At 45.8% G+C, this 17,069-nt stretch overlaps 1 protein-coding gene across 7 annotated transcripts in view; it reads left to right on the top strand.

Annotated features, from left to right (window-relative positions):
- cdh7a (cadherin 7a) overlaps positions 1-17,069 on the top strand; it is a 355,342-nt gene that overhangs the window by 257,611 nt on the left and 80,662 nt on the right. For all 7 annotated transcript variants that reach the window (XM_038808624.1, XM_038808622.1, XM_038808623.1 and 4 more), the window contains one exon: positions 7,250-7,417. In XM_038808624.1, coding sequence (XP_038664552.1) covers positions 7,250-7,417 — 168 coding nt within the window. The remainder of the gene's footprint in view (positions 1-7,249; positions 7,418-17,069) is intronic.

The following is a 17,069-nucleotide window of genomic DNA, read 5'->3' as shown; positions in this document are numbered from 1 at the left end:
GAATGGAGAACTGCTAAGCTGGATCTCAGTCCACTTTATCTGTCCATTTTACCTCGCTGAAGACTGTCCAAGGTGAACCTGACTCTCACTTTTCAATTTCAGCTGCTGCTCTCTTCAGCTTAGAGATAAAATTTGTCTAATTATGTGTTCCCTGGTATTTCACCCCTGTCCTTATTAACCAGCATACGTGACTTGCCTTACAACTGCGTTCCTCCAATTCTGGCCTCTTGAGCAGCCTCAATTTTCACTGTGCTTTCAACGGCAACAGCCCGAAACTCTGGAATTTCATCCCTAAATCCCTATCCCCGCACCCCTCCCCCTCACCACGCCCCCCCTCCAAACTCGCTCTCTTCCTTTAAGATGCTCCTTTATGCTACCTTTACAAGGCCACAAAGGAGTCCACAGTGAGTAGTTCAAATAAACTTAGTTTATTTACAATAACTATTGTATACATCACCCGGATCTGCCTGGCTGGCTTTATACACCATAGAACTATTCATTGTTTAGTGGTCCCCCCGGCCCATTGTCAGAGGAGCTTGTGTTCTGCCAGCTTCACAGGGAATTTAATTGATCCCACCCCCGTAAGATACTTGTGGGTTGTAACACCTATCTCCTTAACCAAGCTTTTGATCTCCTACTACTATCTCCTAATAAGGCTCTGTGTCAAATTTTGTTCCAACTATAGCTTGCCACGTTAAAGGTGCTGCACAAATGCAAGTTGTTGTTGTCACCCTGAGCAACACTGCCAGAGATCTGCCTGCCTTTGTGAAGATCACCAATGGTCCCTTTTCCGCTGTGATTAAGCTTGTCTTGTTTTTCTGCAACTGAGCAATAAATCCGCTCCAAGTTGAGTTTCATAGTTTCAACAAGACACAATTATATCTGAGGTAAAATTCTCCAATAAAACTTGTGAAGTGGACTCCTAAGTGCTGTTGAGAAATTATAATTCCTTGTTTCAGTTCTGCTAAGTGAAGAGTTGAGCTTCCTAACAGCTTTTGCTGAATATACACTGTCGGGCTCCTGGCACTAATTAATTTTTAATCGTTTCATCAACACAGACAACAAAAACTCGTTTCTAAAGTGGATGTTTATTTTTCCCCTCACCGCGAACATCCATTTATTGCTTCGGGAAAGATCATTAGCAGCTCGTTGACGCCAGACGATCACATGACATCGATCACCATGGCCGATTAGGGGGCCACAATTACGCTCCACATAAATGTCAGATTTGGAAAGGGTTTTATAATTAGGAGATTTCATGAAGCCAGTTGTTACGAGTGATTAAATAGAAGAGGCGAAGTACTGAACTGTGACCCCCCCCCCCCCCAACCACGACTTATTTGTAAAGGCTGAAGAGTCTCTCATTAGCAGTCAGTCAGAACACTCGGACAGTGGAAAATGTCGACTTGAAGAACCTGTTTGTTATCTTTTTAAATAAAAAGAGTAGCAGTCACAGATTCAATGTTCACTCTGGGTATTGGATGAGGGTGACAGGTTAGACCCAGCCCCGGCAGCCTTCATAGCTAGCTGCGAAACAACTTGTGGCGTTATATTGGAGAAGAGCAAGAAAGTTCTGTCTGCTCTCCTGTCCTGGAATATAAAGGGTTAATAGCTATTGGGCCAATAGCTCGCACACATCATCAGCAACTTCAGATCCCGTGACACAGCAACTTGGAGAGTGATGTTCCTCGAAGGAGCCTTGTGCTTACTTGTCCCTGTACACATGAACGTTCATGGTAGCACAGTGGTTAGCACTGTTGCTGCACAGTGGTTAGCACTGTTGCTTCACAGTGCCAGGGTCCCAGAATCGATTCCCGGCCTGGGTCACTGTCTGTGCGGAGTCTGCACATTCTCTCCTTGTCTCCGTGGGTTTCCTCCGGGTGCTCCGGTTTCCTTGCACAAGTCCCAAAAGACGTGCTTGTTAGGTGAATTGGACATTCTGAATGCTCCCTCGTGTACCCGAACAGGCGCTGGAATGTGGCGACTAGGGGCTTTTCACAGCAACCTCGTTGCAGTGTGAATATAAGCCTACTCGTGACAATGATTATTATTGTAATACATGTTTGCAAGTTCCTCGCTGCCTTGTTTCCAGTGATCTCTCTTAAACACACACTGGGACTTTTTTTGAAGATTCTTTATGGCCAATAGTTATCCCTCAACGAACAGCATAAAAATGATTATTTGGCCATTATCATGTTGCACTTTATGGGAGCTTGCTGTGCACACACTGGTCCTGTAATTCGTACATTACGTGAACGGCCACACTTCAAGAACACTCAATTGGTTGTATTGAGCTTTCGGGCATCCTGTGGTTGTGAAAAGCATTATATTAATGGAATGTCTCATTTTATTGATTGATGATGGACCAGCCATGGTTACAAGCTGTTTTGGGATGTCATAGTATGTGGAGGTAGTGACAGTGACACAACCAAGACAAATAATCTGGTATCAGTTATTGCAAGAGGTTTGGAGTACTGCTATTGGTTTTGGTGAAATGACACCTGGGGTATTATGCACATTTTGGATCTTATCGGTCTCCTAATCTAAGGAAGGTATGCTTGCCTTAGAGCGGGTGCAGTAAAGTTTCACTGGATAGAGACAGTTGCCCAATAGGGGAGACTGAATAGAATGAACTGAGTTGAATAGAACCACAGATTTGTTACAGCACAGAAGGAGGCCATTCGGCCCATCGTGTCTGCCGGCTTTCCGAATGAGCATTTCACTTAGTGCCATTTCCTTCGCCTTCTCCCCTTAACCCTGCACATTCTTCCTTTTCAGGGAACAGTCTACTTCTCTTTTGCATGCCTTGATTGAACCAGCCTCCAGCACACTCTCAGCCGATACATTCCAGATCTTAAAACCCTCGCTGCGCACGGAAGTGTTTTCTCATATCACTTTAGATTCTTTTATCAATGGCGTTAAATCTGAGCCCCCTCGATCCTTCTATCCCCTCTATCTGAACACCTCACCTGATTTGTCCAGGCTATCATCGGAACCAAGGTTCCTCACCCTTGAAATAATTCATGTGAATTTTGCTTCACTCTCGCCAACTTCTTCACATTCTTCTGAAAGTGTGGCACCCAGAATGGGGTGCAATACTCCAGCTACGTGAGTTGTACAAGATCAACTAACCTCCTTGCTCCTGTATTCCATGCCCCTATTAATGAAGCCCATGATACTATATGCCAGTGGTTCCCAATCTGTTCCTTTATGCGGACTATAGATCGTCATCAAAAGTTTTTAAGGACCATAACATACGCAAGCTGTTTTAAATATTATTTTTAACATAGCCTCCGGCTGACGGAAGTCAAACTTATATATCAACGGGTATTAAAAAAACAGCTATTTCAAACAGAATATGATGCCCACTCACAAATGCATTGCGGATTATATTACAGAAGGATGTTTGTGAAGCAAATTACATTGTGCATAACATTGTAAATCGATTATAATACATACGAGGTACACGTAATTGTATTTTTCTTTCCACGGACTACCTGCATTACTCTGGCGGACCACCAGTCTGTGGACCACGGGTTGGGAACCACGGCTGTCTGCTTTATTAACCACGCTCCCAATCTCTCCTTATCTTTCATTAGCTTCTGCACCTGGACACCAGGTCCCTCTGACCCGCAGCCCCTTTAGAATTATACCCTTTATTTTATGCGTGCCTACATTTTCTGAGATTCAGAAGGATAGCAGGTCATCTCATTGAAATGTTTAAAATCCATGCAGGGCTGACGGTGAAAGGCCGTTAGGGGCTGATTTAGCACAGTGGGCTAAACAGCTGGCTTGTAAAGCAGTACAAGGCCAGCAGCGTGGGTTCAATTCCCGTACCAGCCTCCCCGAACAGGCGCCGGAATGTGGCAACCAGGGGCTTTTCACAGTAACTTCATTTGAAGCCTACATGTGACAATAAGCGATTTTGATTTCATTCATTCGTTCCCCGGCTGAAGAACCTAGAACAAGGGGGCAGCGTCTCAGGGTAAGGAATTTTCTCCCTCTCTGAAGGGCTCGGGATGTTCAGGTTTTGGTTATAGCTCAAATCGAGATCAGTGGATTTTTGGAAATTTAGGGAATCAAGGGGCCAGAATCTCCGATTTCGAGGATAAGTGCGGAGGATCCGTGACCTATTACATGGGAAAACTCAGCCTCGCCCCTGCACCGATGCTCCCACTGGTGAGGGGCTAGCAGCTGCACCACGTTAAACGTCCGTTCCCCCACACAATAAATGGCCGGAGAATTGCCGGGCCCTTGGCCGCACATGCGCAAGGTGACGACCTGGCCATGCGCGGACCCAACCTGTCAGATAGTGCCCCTCTGGACAGCCCCTGCCCACCCACTGCCCACCTCCACCAGACCCCTAGCCCTTGCCGAACCCCCCCCCCCCCCGCCCCCCCACTAGCAGCACTTGTGGCAGTGCTAGACACAGTCCGCAGCTGCCACGCTGGGTTCCTGCACACCTGGGACCACACATCCCTTGCGCCATCGTGAACCCGGCCCATTGGTGGCGGAGCATTGGGGGAGGGCTTTCAGGTGATGTGCTGAGGTTGTCCGAACGGCGTGCACTGCACGCCGCAACAACATTGTTTCTGAGAGGGCGGAGCATGCGCAAGCTGCAGAAAACAGGCGCCGCCCCCGATTCGGTCGTAAATAATGGAAATCTCCGCCCGATCGGCAATTACGAAATCGGCGTCGGGAAACTGAGAATCTCACCCAAGGACTCTGGAGGTTGGTTGGAGAAGTGGAACTGATATTGGAGATGGTGGAGCAGACTCAAGGGGTCGAATGGCCTACTCGTGTTCCTATTCCCTATGTTCATAAGTTCCACTGCTGTTATTAACAGGAACAAAATGTGTTGCACACCGAGCTACTAAATTGAGTTCAAAGATAATTTAGTACATTGAACTGCTGCTGACTCTAATCTTTCTCACTCACATGCACTCCATCGGCTAGTGCTTTGCAGATCAATATATATACTCATGTTTTAGTTATTGGTGAGATCATAAAATATTTTGCAATGCTATAATGGGTTAAGTTGTGTAAGAGCTGGGACATTGCAGCCTGCCTTCCTGCAAGAAAAACAAATTTGCAAATCATTTGTATCATTAACGTTTTAAGTGGAGTCACCGCATTTCTGATATTGGTTCAACGCGCCACCTGACCTGACAAAGTTAACTGGTCTGCATCACAAAGCTAGCTGCCTCTTAACCAGCTTCTTCCTTCACTCTTTTGAATGCAGAATCGTGAAACGCAATTAAATTGAGTGAAATTACACAGCGTAATAACGGCAACCCTGGCATTACTTTTTATGATATTTTACAGGAATTTCTGTTTTGGTTTCGCCTGTTAACATTGATCTTTAAAACGTGGGAGCTGAGCAGAGTGGCAATATTATGCAATCGCTTAATTTATGATTGCCTACCGGTTTCTTCTTGATGTTATTTGAAACAGATGCTGGTAGTTAGTGCCTGTTCATTTTAAACAGGTTAATGTCTCTTCCGATCAGAGCTGAAATTTGATAGCAGTGAAGTGAGTGTTCATATGGTAATCTCAAATGGTGTCATTTCAAGGCTTATATGTGTGGAGACTCATAATTAGAGAGTGAAGATTCTTTATTTTATTTTAAAATGGAAGTAAGAACAAGTGGACCCTTGGCTTTGTAACTGGACACACAGCATGCGAAAAGCAAGGAGGTTGCAGCAAACCATCCTCCAAATCACCTCAGTGGGGCAGTTGTGAGCGCTACATGGGGTGGGGAGGGTAGGGCCGGGTGGGGTTCGGGGGGGGGGGGGGGGTTGACTTACAGAATGATACCAGGGGATGAAGAGAGACCAGAAACTTTCTTCTTAGAACAGAGAGGAGTGTCATGTGAGAGTACCTTTAAGAAATGGGGGTTTATTAATAGGTGTGTATATAAATAGCTGGAGTGAGAGTACCTTTAAGAAATGGGTGTTTACTACTGCAGTGATGTCAGAGAATGGGTGGAGCTGGGCTGTCTGTCAGCTTTTTACTTTTGTTTTTGAGCAGGCTGCAGGGTGTGCTTTAGTTTTGTTTTCAGTGTTGGAGCTGGAGCCAGACAGAGCAGGTGTACTGCTGTTCTCTCTGCCATCAAAAGACTATCTCTTGATCATTTGGTGAATTTAGAATTATAAATGCTTTCAGTAGTGACTCTAACCTGATGTGCTTCTGTTAAAGGCTTTGCTTTTTAAGTCATTTGGGTGTTAAAAGGAGAGCTTAAAGGATTACTTAGTTTTGTAGTCTTTGGGGGTTGTATTTGAATTCATGGTTGCTAAGATGTTCACTGCATGTTTTAAAAAGGTTGACTTGAGTTCATAGAATAAACATTGTTTTGCTTTAAAAAATACTTTTCCATCTCTGCTGTGCCACACCTGTAGAGTGGGCCGTGTGCTCCCCATATCATAATCTATTAAAAGTTGTGGGTCAGGTGAACTCCATGCTACACTTTGGGGTTCTCTAAACCCTGGGCCAGAACAGGAGGTTAATGAGAGATTGAACAGATTGCTCAAAATGCTGAAGGGTTTTGTTCGAGTGGATATAGAGAAACTGTGTACGGTTTGCAGGAGGCTCTCGGTGACCAGAACGCATGGTTTGAGCAGGAGAAGGAATAAAATGGAAATGAGGAGCTTTTCAGTTGCATGGCGAGTTGTTCTATTCTGGAATGCACTGCCTGAAAGGAGACAAGCAGATTCAGCAGCAACTTTTAGAAGAGAAGTGGGATATATACTTGCAAAGGAAGATGTTACCGGGTTATGAGGACTGAGCTGGGGAGTGGCACTAATTGGGTAACTCAGGCATGAAGCACTGCATGTTTGTGTGAATGGAACTGCACACACAATACTAAATTATTCATAATTTTAAACAATAATAATAATAATAGCTTATTGTCACAAGTAGACTTCAATTAAGTTTCTGTGAAAAGCCCCCAGTCGCCACATTCCGGCGCCTGTTCGGGGAGGCCAGTACGGGAATTGAACCTGCGCTGCTGTCTTGTTCTGCATTACAAGCCAGCTGTTTAGCCCACTGTGCTAAACCAGCCCCAATCAGTGAGATGGTGGATGTATTAAATAAGAGTACGGAAACTGGACCTGAATAGGGGGTGGGGGGGGGGGGGGGGGGGGGGGGGGGGTCACTCGATAAATGATCGTCGAAGGAATGGGATTGTCATGCTAATCATGTTTCAGACTTCTGGAGCCCCACGACTGATCTTTTTGGATATATCTTTCAGGAATCATCAGAACAGCTCTACCTAACATGGACAGGGAGGCCAAGGATCGCTACCTGCTGATTATTCAAGCGAAAGATATGGTTGGACAAATGGGAGGCTTATCTGGGACTACATCGATCACCGTTACTCTCAGTGATGTCAACGACAACCCACCTCGCTTCTCACGCAGTAAGGAATTGTATTAATTCTCCATCACAGCCAATTATTCATCAAGCTCTCGCTGTGATATTTTCCTTTTGGTGAGGTGAAACAATATTATGCATGTCATTATCACTTTTCCACAAATTCTAGAGACCGAAGAAACTAGAAGCAGGAGGAGGCCATTCGGCCCTTCGAGCCTGCTGCACCATTCATTATGATCATGGCTGATCATCCAACCCAATAGCCTAATCCCGTTATCCCCCCATATCCTATGATCCCCTTCGCCCCCAAGTGCTTTCGCCAACTGCTTCTTTGTTCAGGGTTTGTTCCGCTAAGTTTGACTAAGATCAGTGTAACCCACGCAAAGGTTGGCCGGATCTTAAGTGCGAACTAAGTTTCCGCCATCTTCTGCTCACATTTTAAAAAAACATGGAGCTCAAACCAAACCGTCCACAAAACTGGTTGCACCCTCCCAGATTACATTAATCATCAGTGTAACTTTATGCTAATTGCGGTCCGATGCAGGCCTCAAGCTGCTTCACTTGGATGCTAAGACATGAAAAGGCCCATGTTAAAAGCCTTTGAATGTTTTTTTCCCCCCAATTTACTAAGGGACTGATAATTGTACCCCAATAGCACAAGGAAAAGATTCCGTAAAGCCCTGAAACCACTTTGATGGGGTCGACGGGGCAGCACAGTGGCACAGCAGTTAGCACTGCTGCCTCATAACACCAGGGACCCGGGTTCAATTCCAACCTCGGGTGACTGTTCGTGTGGAGTTTGCACTCTCTCCCTGGGCGCAATTCTCCCCTACCCGGCGGAGCGGGGGGGTCCCGGCGTAGCGGAGTGGCGCCAACCACTCCGGCATCGGGACTCCCCAAAGGTGCGGAATTCTCCACACCTTTAGGGGCTAGTCCCGCGCAGGAGTGGCTCCCGCTATGCCGACTGGCGCCAATGGCCTTTGGCGCTACGCCGGCCGACGTTGGGGCTGGCTGAAAGGCCTTCGCCGGTCCGCACATGCGCCGGTGCGCCAGCGGCCGCTGACGTCACCACCGGCGCATTTGCGGTGGAGGGAGTCTCTTCCGCCTCCGCCATGGTGGAGGCCGAGGCGACGGCGGAAGAAAAAGAGTGCCCCCACGGCACTGGCCCGCCCACTGATCGGTGGGCCCCGATCGTGGGCCAGGCCACCGTGGGTGCACCCCCCGGGGTCCGATTGCCCCGTGCCCCCCCCCCCCCCAGGAACCCGGGGGCCCGCTCGCGCTGCCAATCCCGCCAGCACAGAGGTGGTTTAAACCACGTCGGCGGGATTGGCCTGTCAGCGGCGGAACTTCGGCCCATCGCGGGCCTGAGATTCGCCGCGGAGGCCACGCCGATCCCGCTCCCGCTGATTCCCGGGTGGCGGAGAATTCCGGCCACGGCGGGGGCGGGATTTACGCCGGCCCCGGGCGATTCCCCGACCCTGCAGGAGGTCGGAGAATTCCGCCCCCTGTGTCTGTGCAGGTTTCCTCCGGGTGCTCCGGTTTCCTCCCACAGTTCATAGATGGGCAATTTAGGTTGATTGGCCGTGCTAAATTGCTCTTTACTGTCGAAAGATGTGCAGATGTATTTACGGGGATAGGGCGGGGGGGGGGGGGGGGGGGGGGGTGGTTAGGGTGCTCTATCGGGGGTTGGTGCAGACCTAATGGGCCGAATGGCCTCCTTTTGAACTTTAAGGATTCTTTGATGGAGAACAAAAACAACAGAAAGTAAGGGCAGTCCGATAACAAAGGGAAGCCCGTTTCTTCTCCGATGAAGCTGTCCGGCTTGCTGAGTATTTGCAGCATGTTTTGTTTTTACTAAATGTTAGCCTGGCTGGTGAAATGATGTTTCTGCGAGGGATAGGATGGGATTGCTGGGAGAGGGTGGGGCAGGAGTGGGATGGGGATGGCTTGGGAGGAATGGCATGGGATAGCGGTGGTATGGGAGGGAAGGGATAGCCTGGGAGCAGGGGCGGGTGAGATGACAGAATTGATTAAGTGTGGCAAAACTGTAGAGACAATCATTTGATACAATTTATTATTCTTTATGCTAAAAATGACAGCTCACCAGATTTGGGGTGGCACGATAGCACAGTGGTTAGCACTGTTGCTTCACAGCGCCTGAGACCTGGGTTCGGTTCACGGCTGGGGTCACTGACTGCACGGAGTCTGCATGTTCTCCCCGTGTCAGTGTGGGTTTCCTCTGGGTGCTCCGGTTTCCTCCCACAAGTCCCGAAAGACGTGCTTGTTAGGTGAATTGGACATTCTGAATTCTCCCTCTGTGTACCCGAACAGGCGCCAGGATGTGGCGACGGGGGATTGTCAAAGTAACTTCATTGCAGTGTTAATGTAAGCCTACTTGTGACAATAATAAAGATTATTATTATTATTATTGAATGGTTAGTGGAATTAAAATAATGCATCAGCATTGATTCTATTTAAGATGATTATGATGATAACAGTTTACGTCCTCCAGAGTTTCTACACAGTCAAAAGGCAATGGGCAAATCAGACTTAAGAAAGGAGCAATTATGATGTTCCTACAAAACTTGAATCTTAAAACAAGGACTTACTCATGGAACAAGATTGGTAGTTAGGAAGCTGTTTCCTTTGATGATGGATGCTGCAATTATAACAGGCAGATTTTAAGGAAATGTAATGCTTATTCCTCAATTGTATTGAGCCTGATTTTTCATCTCAGGATATTACAATCCTGGACGAGACCCTGACAAAGGCTAGGATGCTGGGCAGAAACCCCAATATTTTATTTTAATTTTGTAGGACTGGGAGAAAAAATGCCTCGCTCCAGGAGTGATTTCACAAAGAAATAAGGATGCAGTGCATTAAACCAGCTGTATTACCAACACAGTATTAAAATATCTTTAACATCACAACAGAAAACAACTTACAATTATCTCTTAAACAATGCTAATAGATGCAGTGGCAGAGTATCCCTTAAGGGCTGGTTTAGCTCAGTGAACTAGACAGCTGGTTTGTGATTCAGAACAAGGCCAGCAGCACAGGTTCAATTCCTGTACCAGCTAACCTGAACAGGCGCCGGAATGTGGTGACTAGGGGCTTTTCATAGTAACTTCACACTTGTGACAATAAAAGATTATAATATTATAACTGCTATTTTTAGCCTCACTCTCAATTCACTGTTAAATACAATCAGCACTCAGGAATACCTGCTCTACTTAGATGTTCATTGTGAAAAATAAATATTTTGACACTGCTTCAAAGAAAAAATCTGAATCCTGTCAGAACCATGCAGAAACTCTGGCTGTATTTCTTCAAAAGCTATTTCAGCTCACCTTCTAAACAGACCATTCTGAACTGCATGGAAAGAAGCTGCTAATCTGTCTATAGACATATCTTTAACTGAACTGCAGTGAGAGCAAAATGCTTGACTTCTGCTCACAGTTTCATATGGACCTCTACTGAAACTCTGCTTTCCTGCAAAATGCCTGATACCTTAGCTCCATCCAGTAAGTACACCATCTTACCCAAATGAAATCTTATTAACTCCACAGGGAACCCCTCTTAATCCAATCAACATTGCATTAGCCAAGCTTTTCTTACGATCCTTTAATTGCACCTCCGGCTCCAAACTTTAGTTGTCTTTCAACTAATACATGACTGCAGCAGTCACACACACACTAAGAACATAAGAACATATAAACTAGGAGCACGAATAGGCCATCTGGCCCCTCGAGCCTACTCCGCCATCCAATGAGATCATGGCTGATCTTTTGTGGACTCAGCTCCACTTTCCCACCCGATCACCATAACCCTTTATTCCTTTATTCTTCAAAAAACTGTCTATTTTTATCTTGAAAACATTTAATGATGGAACGTTAGCTGCTTCACTGGGCAAGGAATTCCATAAATTCAGAACCCTTTGGGTGAAGAAGTTCCTCCTAAATTCAGTCCTAAATCTACTTCCCCTTATTTTGAGGCTATGCCCCCTAGTTCTGCTTTCACCCGCCAATGGAAACAACCTGCCCGCATCTATCCTATCTATTCCCTTTATAATTTTACATGTTTCTATAAGATCCCCCCGCCCCCCGCATCCTTCTAAATTCTAACGAGTGCGGTCCCAGTCTACTCAACCTCTCCTCGTAATCCAACCCCCTCAACTCTGTGATTAACCTAGTGAATCTCCTCTGCACACCCTCCAGCGTCAGTATGTCCTTTCTCAGGTAAGGAGACCAAAACTGAACACAATACTCCAGGTGTGGCCGCACTAACACCTTATACAGTTGCAGCATAACCTCCCTAGTCTTAAACTCCATCGCTCTAGCAATGAAGGACAAAACTCCATTCACCTTCTTAATCACCTGTTGCACCTGTAGACCAACCTTTTGCGACTCATGCCCTAGGACACCCAGGTCTCTCTGCACGGCAGCATGTTTTAATATTTTATCATTTAAATAATAATCCCTTTTGCTGTTATTCCTACCAAAATGGATAATCTTACATTTGTCAACATTGGATTCCATCTAGCCCATTCACTTCACTTAAACTAACCCAGGCTTTTAACCCTCACTGCACCAAATATGGATAATACAATATATCTGGAATTCCTATGTTCACCACAAGGAGAAAACTGTTCCCAAATAGACTTTGATAAACGATGACCATAAACAAGTAACACGGTCAGGTTCTTGCCAAACTTTGCATCAATATTCCTCGGCCTGTTTTTCCACATGGACAGCTTTATGTAGTTCTTTCCAGAGTGAGACACTTTGATTCTGTTGAAACCTTTTGTGAAAGTATAACTAGAAATCCTGTTTTTTGAAAATTCGTTCCTGAGATGTGGGTGTTGCTGGCAAGGGCTGCGTTTGTTGCCCATCCCTAATTGCCCTTGAACTGAGCAACTTCTTCGGACATTTCAGAGGGCAGTTAAGAATCAACCATATTGACGACTGCTATTACAATAACATAGAACATAGAACAGTACATCACAGAACAGGCCCTTCGGCCCTCAATGTTGTGCCGAGCAATGATCACCCCACTTAAACCCACGTAACCCGTATCCCAACAATCCCCCCCATTAACCTTACACTACGGGCAATTTAGCATGGCCAATCCACCTAACCCGCACATCTTTGGACTGTGGGAGGAAACCGGAGCACCCGGAGGAAACCCACGCACACACGGGGAGGACGTGCAGACTCCACACAGACAGTGACCCAGCCGGGAATCGAACCTGGGACCACTGGAGCTGTGAAGCATTGATGCTAACCACCATGCTACCGTGAGGCCCATAAAGAAACATTTTGACCGCAAATGTTTTTTTCTGGTCTCTGGTCCTGTTAACTTAATAGCTTAATAACAATAGTAACTTCAAAACTTAGCTATGTCATTCTCTGTGGTTTACTCCAGATTAGATCATAACACCATAAGAAATAGGAACCGGAGTCGACCATTCGACCCCTCGAGCCTGCTCCGCCATTCAATCCTACCCTCTCCCCATATCCTTCGTTTTCCTCAGTGACCAAGGCTCTTCGGAATAGTAGTAGTTGCGTTTTCTGCTTTACCAGCTGAGGAAAGTGGACTGAAAACTGAACCAAGCCTCTGATTGAGCCACATAAGCTTGAAATACCAGGGCCACTTAAGTGGGCATTAAGGACGTTAATTTGTCCAAGGTTAGACAAACCTGTCTCGTGCTTCCCCCCACCACAGTGGAAGTGGGTAGACGACAGGCACAGCCCACCCACCATGCCACCCCATTTTGAGCTGCCCTCCTGCCAGCTCATTCCCGGGAGTGCAAAATTACAGACATAGTATGTGATAGAGAAACAAAACATTACACATGTTGGAAACATGTGTTTAAAAGTCACAAATGCTGGAAAAGACTCAACTGGTCAGGCAGCATCTGTAGAGGTCAAGGTCCGTTTCATCGGAACTGGAAGAAGTTTGCGATTTAACGGTTTATGAGCAAATACAGAGCTCACAAGATGTGGGTGGGGGGGGGGGGGGGAAGAACACAGGAAAGAGCAAAAGGGAAGGTCTGTGATAGTTTGCAGGCAGGGATGATTAAATGGCAAAGATATAATGGTGTGTGGCAACAGGGGGGCAGTAATGGAACAATAAAACAACAAATGTGTCAGCGGAGTTGCATGTGGTTTTGGAATGTCATAATTTTGGTACACTTGATGTCAGTTTTGTTAAATTTTGAAATTTCAAGATGAATAAATTGAGGAGAGTGAGAATTAACAGATTGAAATGTTGCTGATTCGACCATTCAAGCACAATTTTGGACTTCAGACCATATGTTCACATTAGCCACCTTTGCGCTTACGTTCGAGATTCCATTGTCCTACATTATATTCGGGGAGACTGGCTGAGTGGCGTTGTCACTGGAGTAATAATCCAGAGACCCAGGGTAATACTCGGAGACCTGCGTTCCCATCGCACCACAGCAGATGGTGAAATTTGGAATCAGTAAATACGTGGCACGATAAAAGTCGAAAGCTGAACCATGAAACCATTTTCGATTGCCGTAAAAACCCAATTTGGTTCATTAATTTCCATTAAGGAAGGAAATCTGCCGCCTTTACCCGGTCTGGTCTATATGTGACTCCAGACCCAAGGCAATGTGGGTCACTCTTAGATGCCCCCAGAGATGGGCAATAAATGCTGGCCCAGCCAGCGAGGTCCACATCCCATGAACAAATTAAAATTTCAAAGAATAAATGGACAATGTAATGTCAGATGACCGTGTTAAATGCTCTGGTGCTAATATCGGAAAAGCCAGGGCATCGATTTCTAAAAGTTTACTTACCCGCCTTCAGGCAAAATAACACACTGTTTCATAATTATTATAATTTAACAATGCCCCACATTTCCCCCAGACCGGTGCTCGTGGTTTGGTGAAATTCATGAAATGGCACTGAAATTCTTACTTTTTGGCACAATTTTCTGCACTGATGAGGTGAAAGAAAGTAATGTGTCAACTGATGCTCCCATTACCCAGTGGGAGGAGAGTCAGCGCTATTTAATGCTCAAATCATTAATCATTAATGGAGAAATACAGTCAAGATCAGCCAGGGATTTGCCAGTGAGACTCAACAACATTTATGGCCAGGTCTGGGAATATTCAGGAAGCCATCTTCAGAGAAGTTAACATTTCTCTGAAGGGCTATGATTGGCACACAAAAGGAATCCCGTCCAACATCAGGTCAGAAGTGGGAATGTTTACTGATGACTGCACAATGCACAGCACCCTTCATGACTCCTCAGATGGCATCTGACAGCTACTGAGGAGGTGCCAGCACACTCCAGGACCTTGACTGCATTCAATGGCAAGATCTGCCCCACACAGGTGCTAGGTACTGAACATCTCCCTTTTACAGTGCAACTACTGCTTATAAACCAAACACATTTGTTATTAATGATGGTCATGTATTTTGCCAGAGAATAGGAATTAATATAACTGGAATATTAAATGGAGGGAAGGAAGTTACCTCTGAGATCAAAAACCAAATAGAATAGTTGGATCACCTAATGATGTACCATATCATTATGGAACATGATAGAATGGCGGAGCAGACTCGATGGGCCGAGTGGCCTAATTCTGCTCTTATATCTTATATGCCTTGTAAATAATTTAGAAATAGCAGCTATCTCGTTTTGATATTATTTTCACTCAGTAATGTTTCTGACCCTTTGATTAATCACATTTTTCCCATCATGCCACAGGCAAAAGGTCTAGGGAGCGCCAAGTCTGCAAAACCAACCTTTTTTTTGCAACTGCTGATCCAAATTTAATCTCATCCGTACCTTTTGTAAGAAATCGTTAAGAAGAAATAAAATCGTCAACCTAGGATTTGTTGATATATTAGTTTTAATAATTAAAGTGAGAGAATGGAGTGCTCCATTTTAGAGTCAGTGCATTACAAGAATGAAAGTGTGTCTCGAAAGAGTGTTACAATTGAAGGAACCTGATAAACAATTGTTTACAACAGTACAAACCATTGTCTAGGTAATAGCTGAGGTACAAGGGGAAATTTAACCTATCACACCAGATGAAAGATCTTTGGGATGAGGTGGAACGCTGATTTAACCCCCCCATCCCCTCCCCCCCTCCTCGACCGAACTATCGCACAGTATTACTCAGTGACTTCAACGGACATTAAAATCAGGCAGGGTGGTGTGGTGTTCTTTGTGTTGCGAAATTCAGGATGGTTGGCGTAGTGTTCACAAAGACCACAAAATAGCTGAAACTTAAACAAAGCTATAAATTTATTAACACGACTTAATTGGATTCGACATATACTCCTATGTAATATACAGTTGATAATTAACATATAATCTACACTCATCTACTACTAATCTCTATACTGTTATATTAACTATGATCTGCTCTCACTCACACTAGCTTTCCATCAGTCTGTACTCTAGCTTTCTCCTTCACTTCTCTCCCTACAATGCTTAGCATCAATATCTTCTCTACTTGTAACTCTACCTCCCTCTAGTGGTTCATCTAGACACTGCATTAACCCTTGCAGTTCTTACATCTATGATAATGTCCCAGTGGAACACCCTCATTGTGTCCAATCGCGTCATTGACTGTTAGGATGGGTTAAAATTGTAACTGTTCCAGCTAATTTTGAGCAAGACTTGGGGTTTATGGACCCCAAGGCGGACAGCGGGAACTGGGTTGCGTATTCCCTCCGGCAGGAAAACTGCCCCCACTTAGTGAGTGGTGGGAACGGGCTGACGTGGGAACCCGCTGGATCATAGGCTCATTATTGAAGGCCATTATCCCTGATCCCACACACGGATTTAATACTGGAATCGGAATTCCCTTGCGCTCATGGGGCATTTCCCATGCCTCCAGTCGGGTTTGCCTGCGGCTTCACATCAATCCCCTCTTTCAAAGGTGTCTGGATCTGTAAAGACTTAATTACCTGCAAATGCTTGCATTCAAAGCACTGTCTTGCATCTTTGACTTTGTCTATATATATGTGTCTGGAACCTACCTCATCATTCACCTGAGGAAGGAGCAGTGCTCCGAAAGCTAGTGATTTGAAACAAACCTGTTGGACTTTAACCTGGTGTTGTAAGACTTCATACTGTGCTCATCCCAGTCCAACGCCGGCATCTCCATATCATGGCTCTTTCAAAGACACTTTGGTGGCCGATTTGAGGGACCCCACATCGAGAACGGGGGGTGCCTAGTGAGAGCTACCCCCCTCTTGCTCTTGGGTCCAAACTCTCCTTCCTGTTCCCCCAACCCCTGTCAGCGACGCCCATCCCTGCGATACCCCACAACACTCCTGACCCCACTCACCCGTCTCCAGGGCTCCAGTGTATGATTGGCGGAGACAGTCTCATTGAATTACTGGAAGTGACCACTGGTCCACATGGCACTGCCAGCGATGGGGAGCAGTCAACCTCTGATTGACTGGCACCTCTCGGGGGGGGCAGGATTTTAAATATTTATGCAGGAGCCTGTGGAGCCTATAGAACATCGAACATACAGTGCAGAAGGAGGCCATTCGGCCCATCGAGTCTGCACCAACCCACCTAAGTCCTCACTTCCACCCTATCCCCCGTAACCCAATAACCCCTCCTAACCTTTTTGGTCACTAAGGGCAATTTATCATGGCCAATCCACCTAACCTGCACGTCTTTGGACTGTGGGAAGAAAC

Source organism: Scyliorhinus canicula, chromosome 10, assembly GCF_902713615.1.
Source record: "Scyliorhinus canicula chromosome 10, sScyCan1.1, whole genome shotgun sequence".
Taxonomy (NCBI): Eukaryota; Metazoa; Chordata; class Chondrichthyes; order Carcharhiniformes; family Scyliorhinidae; genus Scyliorhinus; species Scyliorhinus canicula.
Note: the sequence above shows the minus strand (reverse complement) of the source record. Positions and strands in the feature narration are given on the sequence as shown.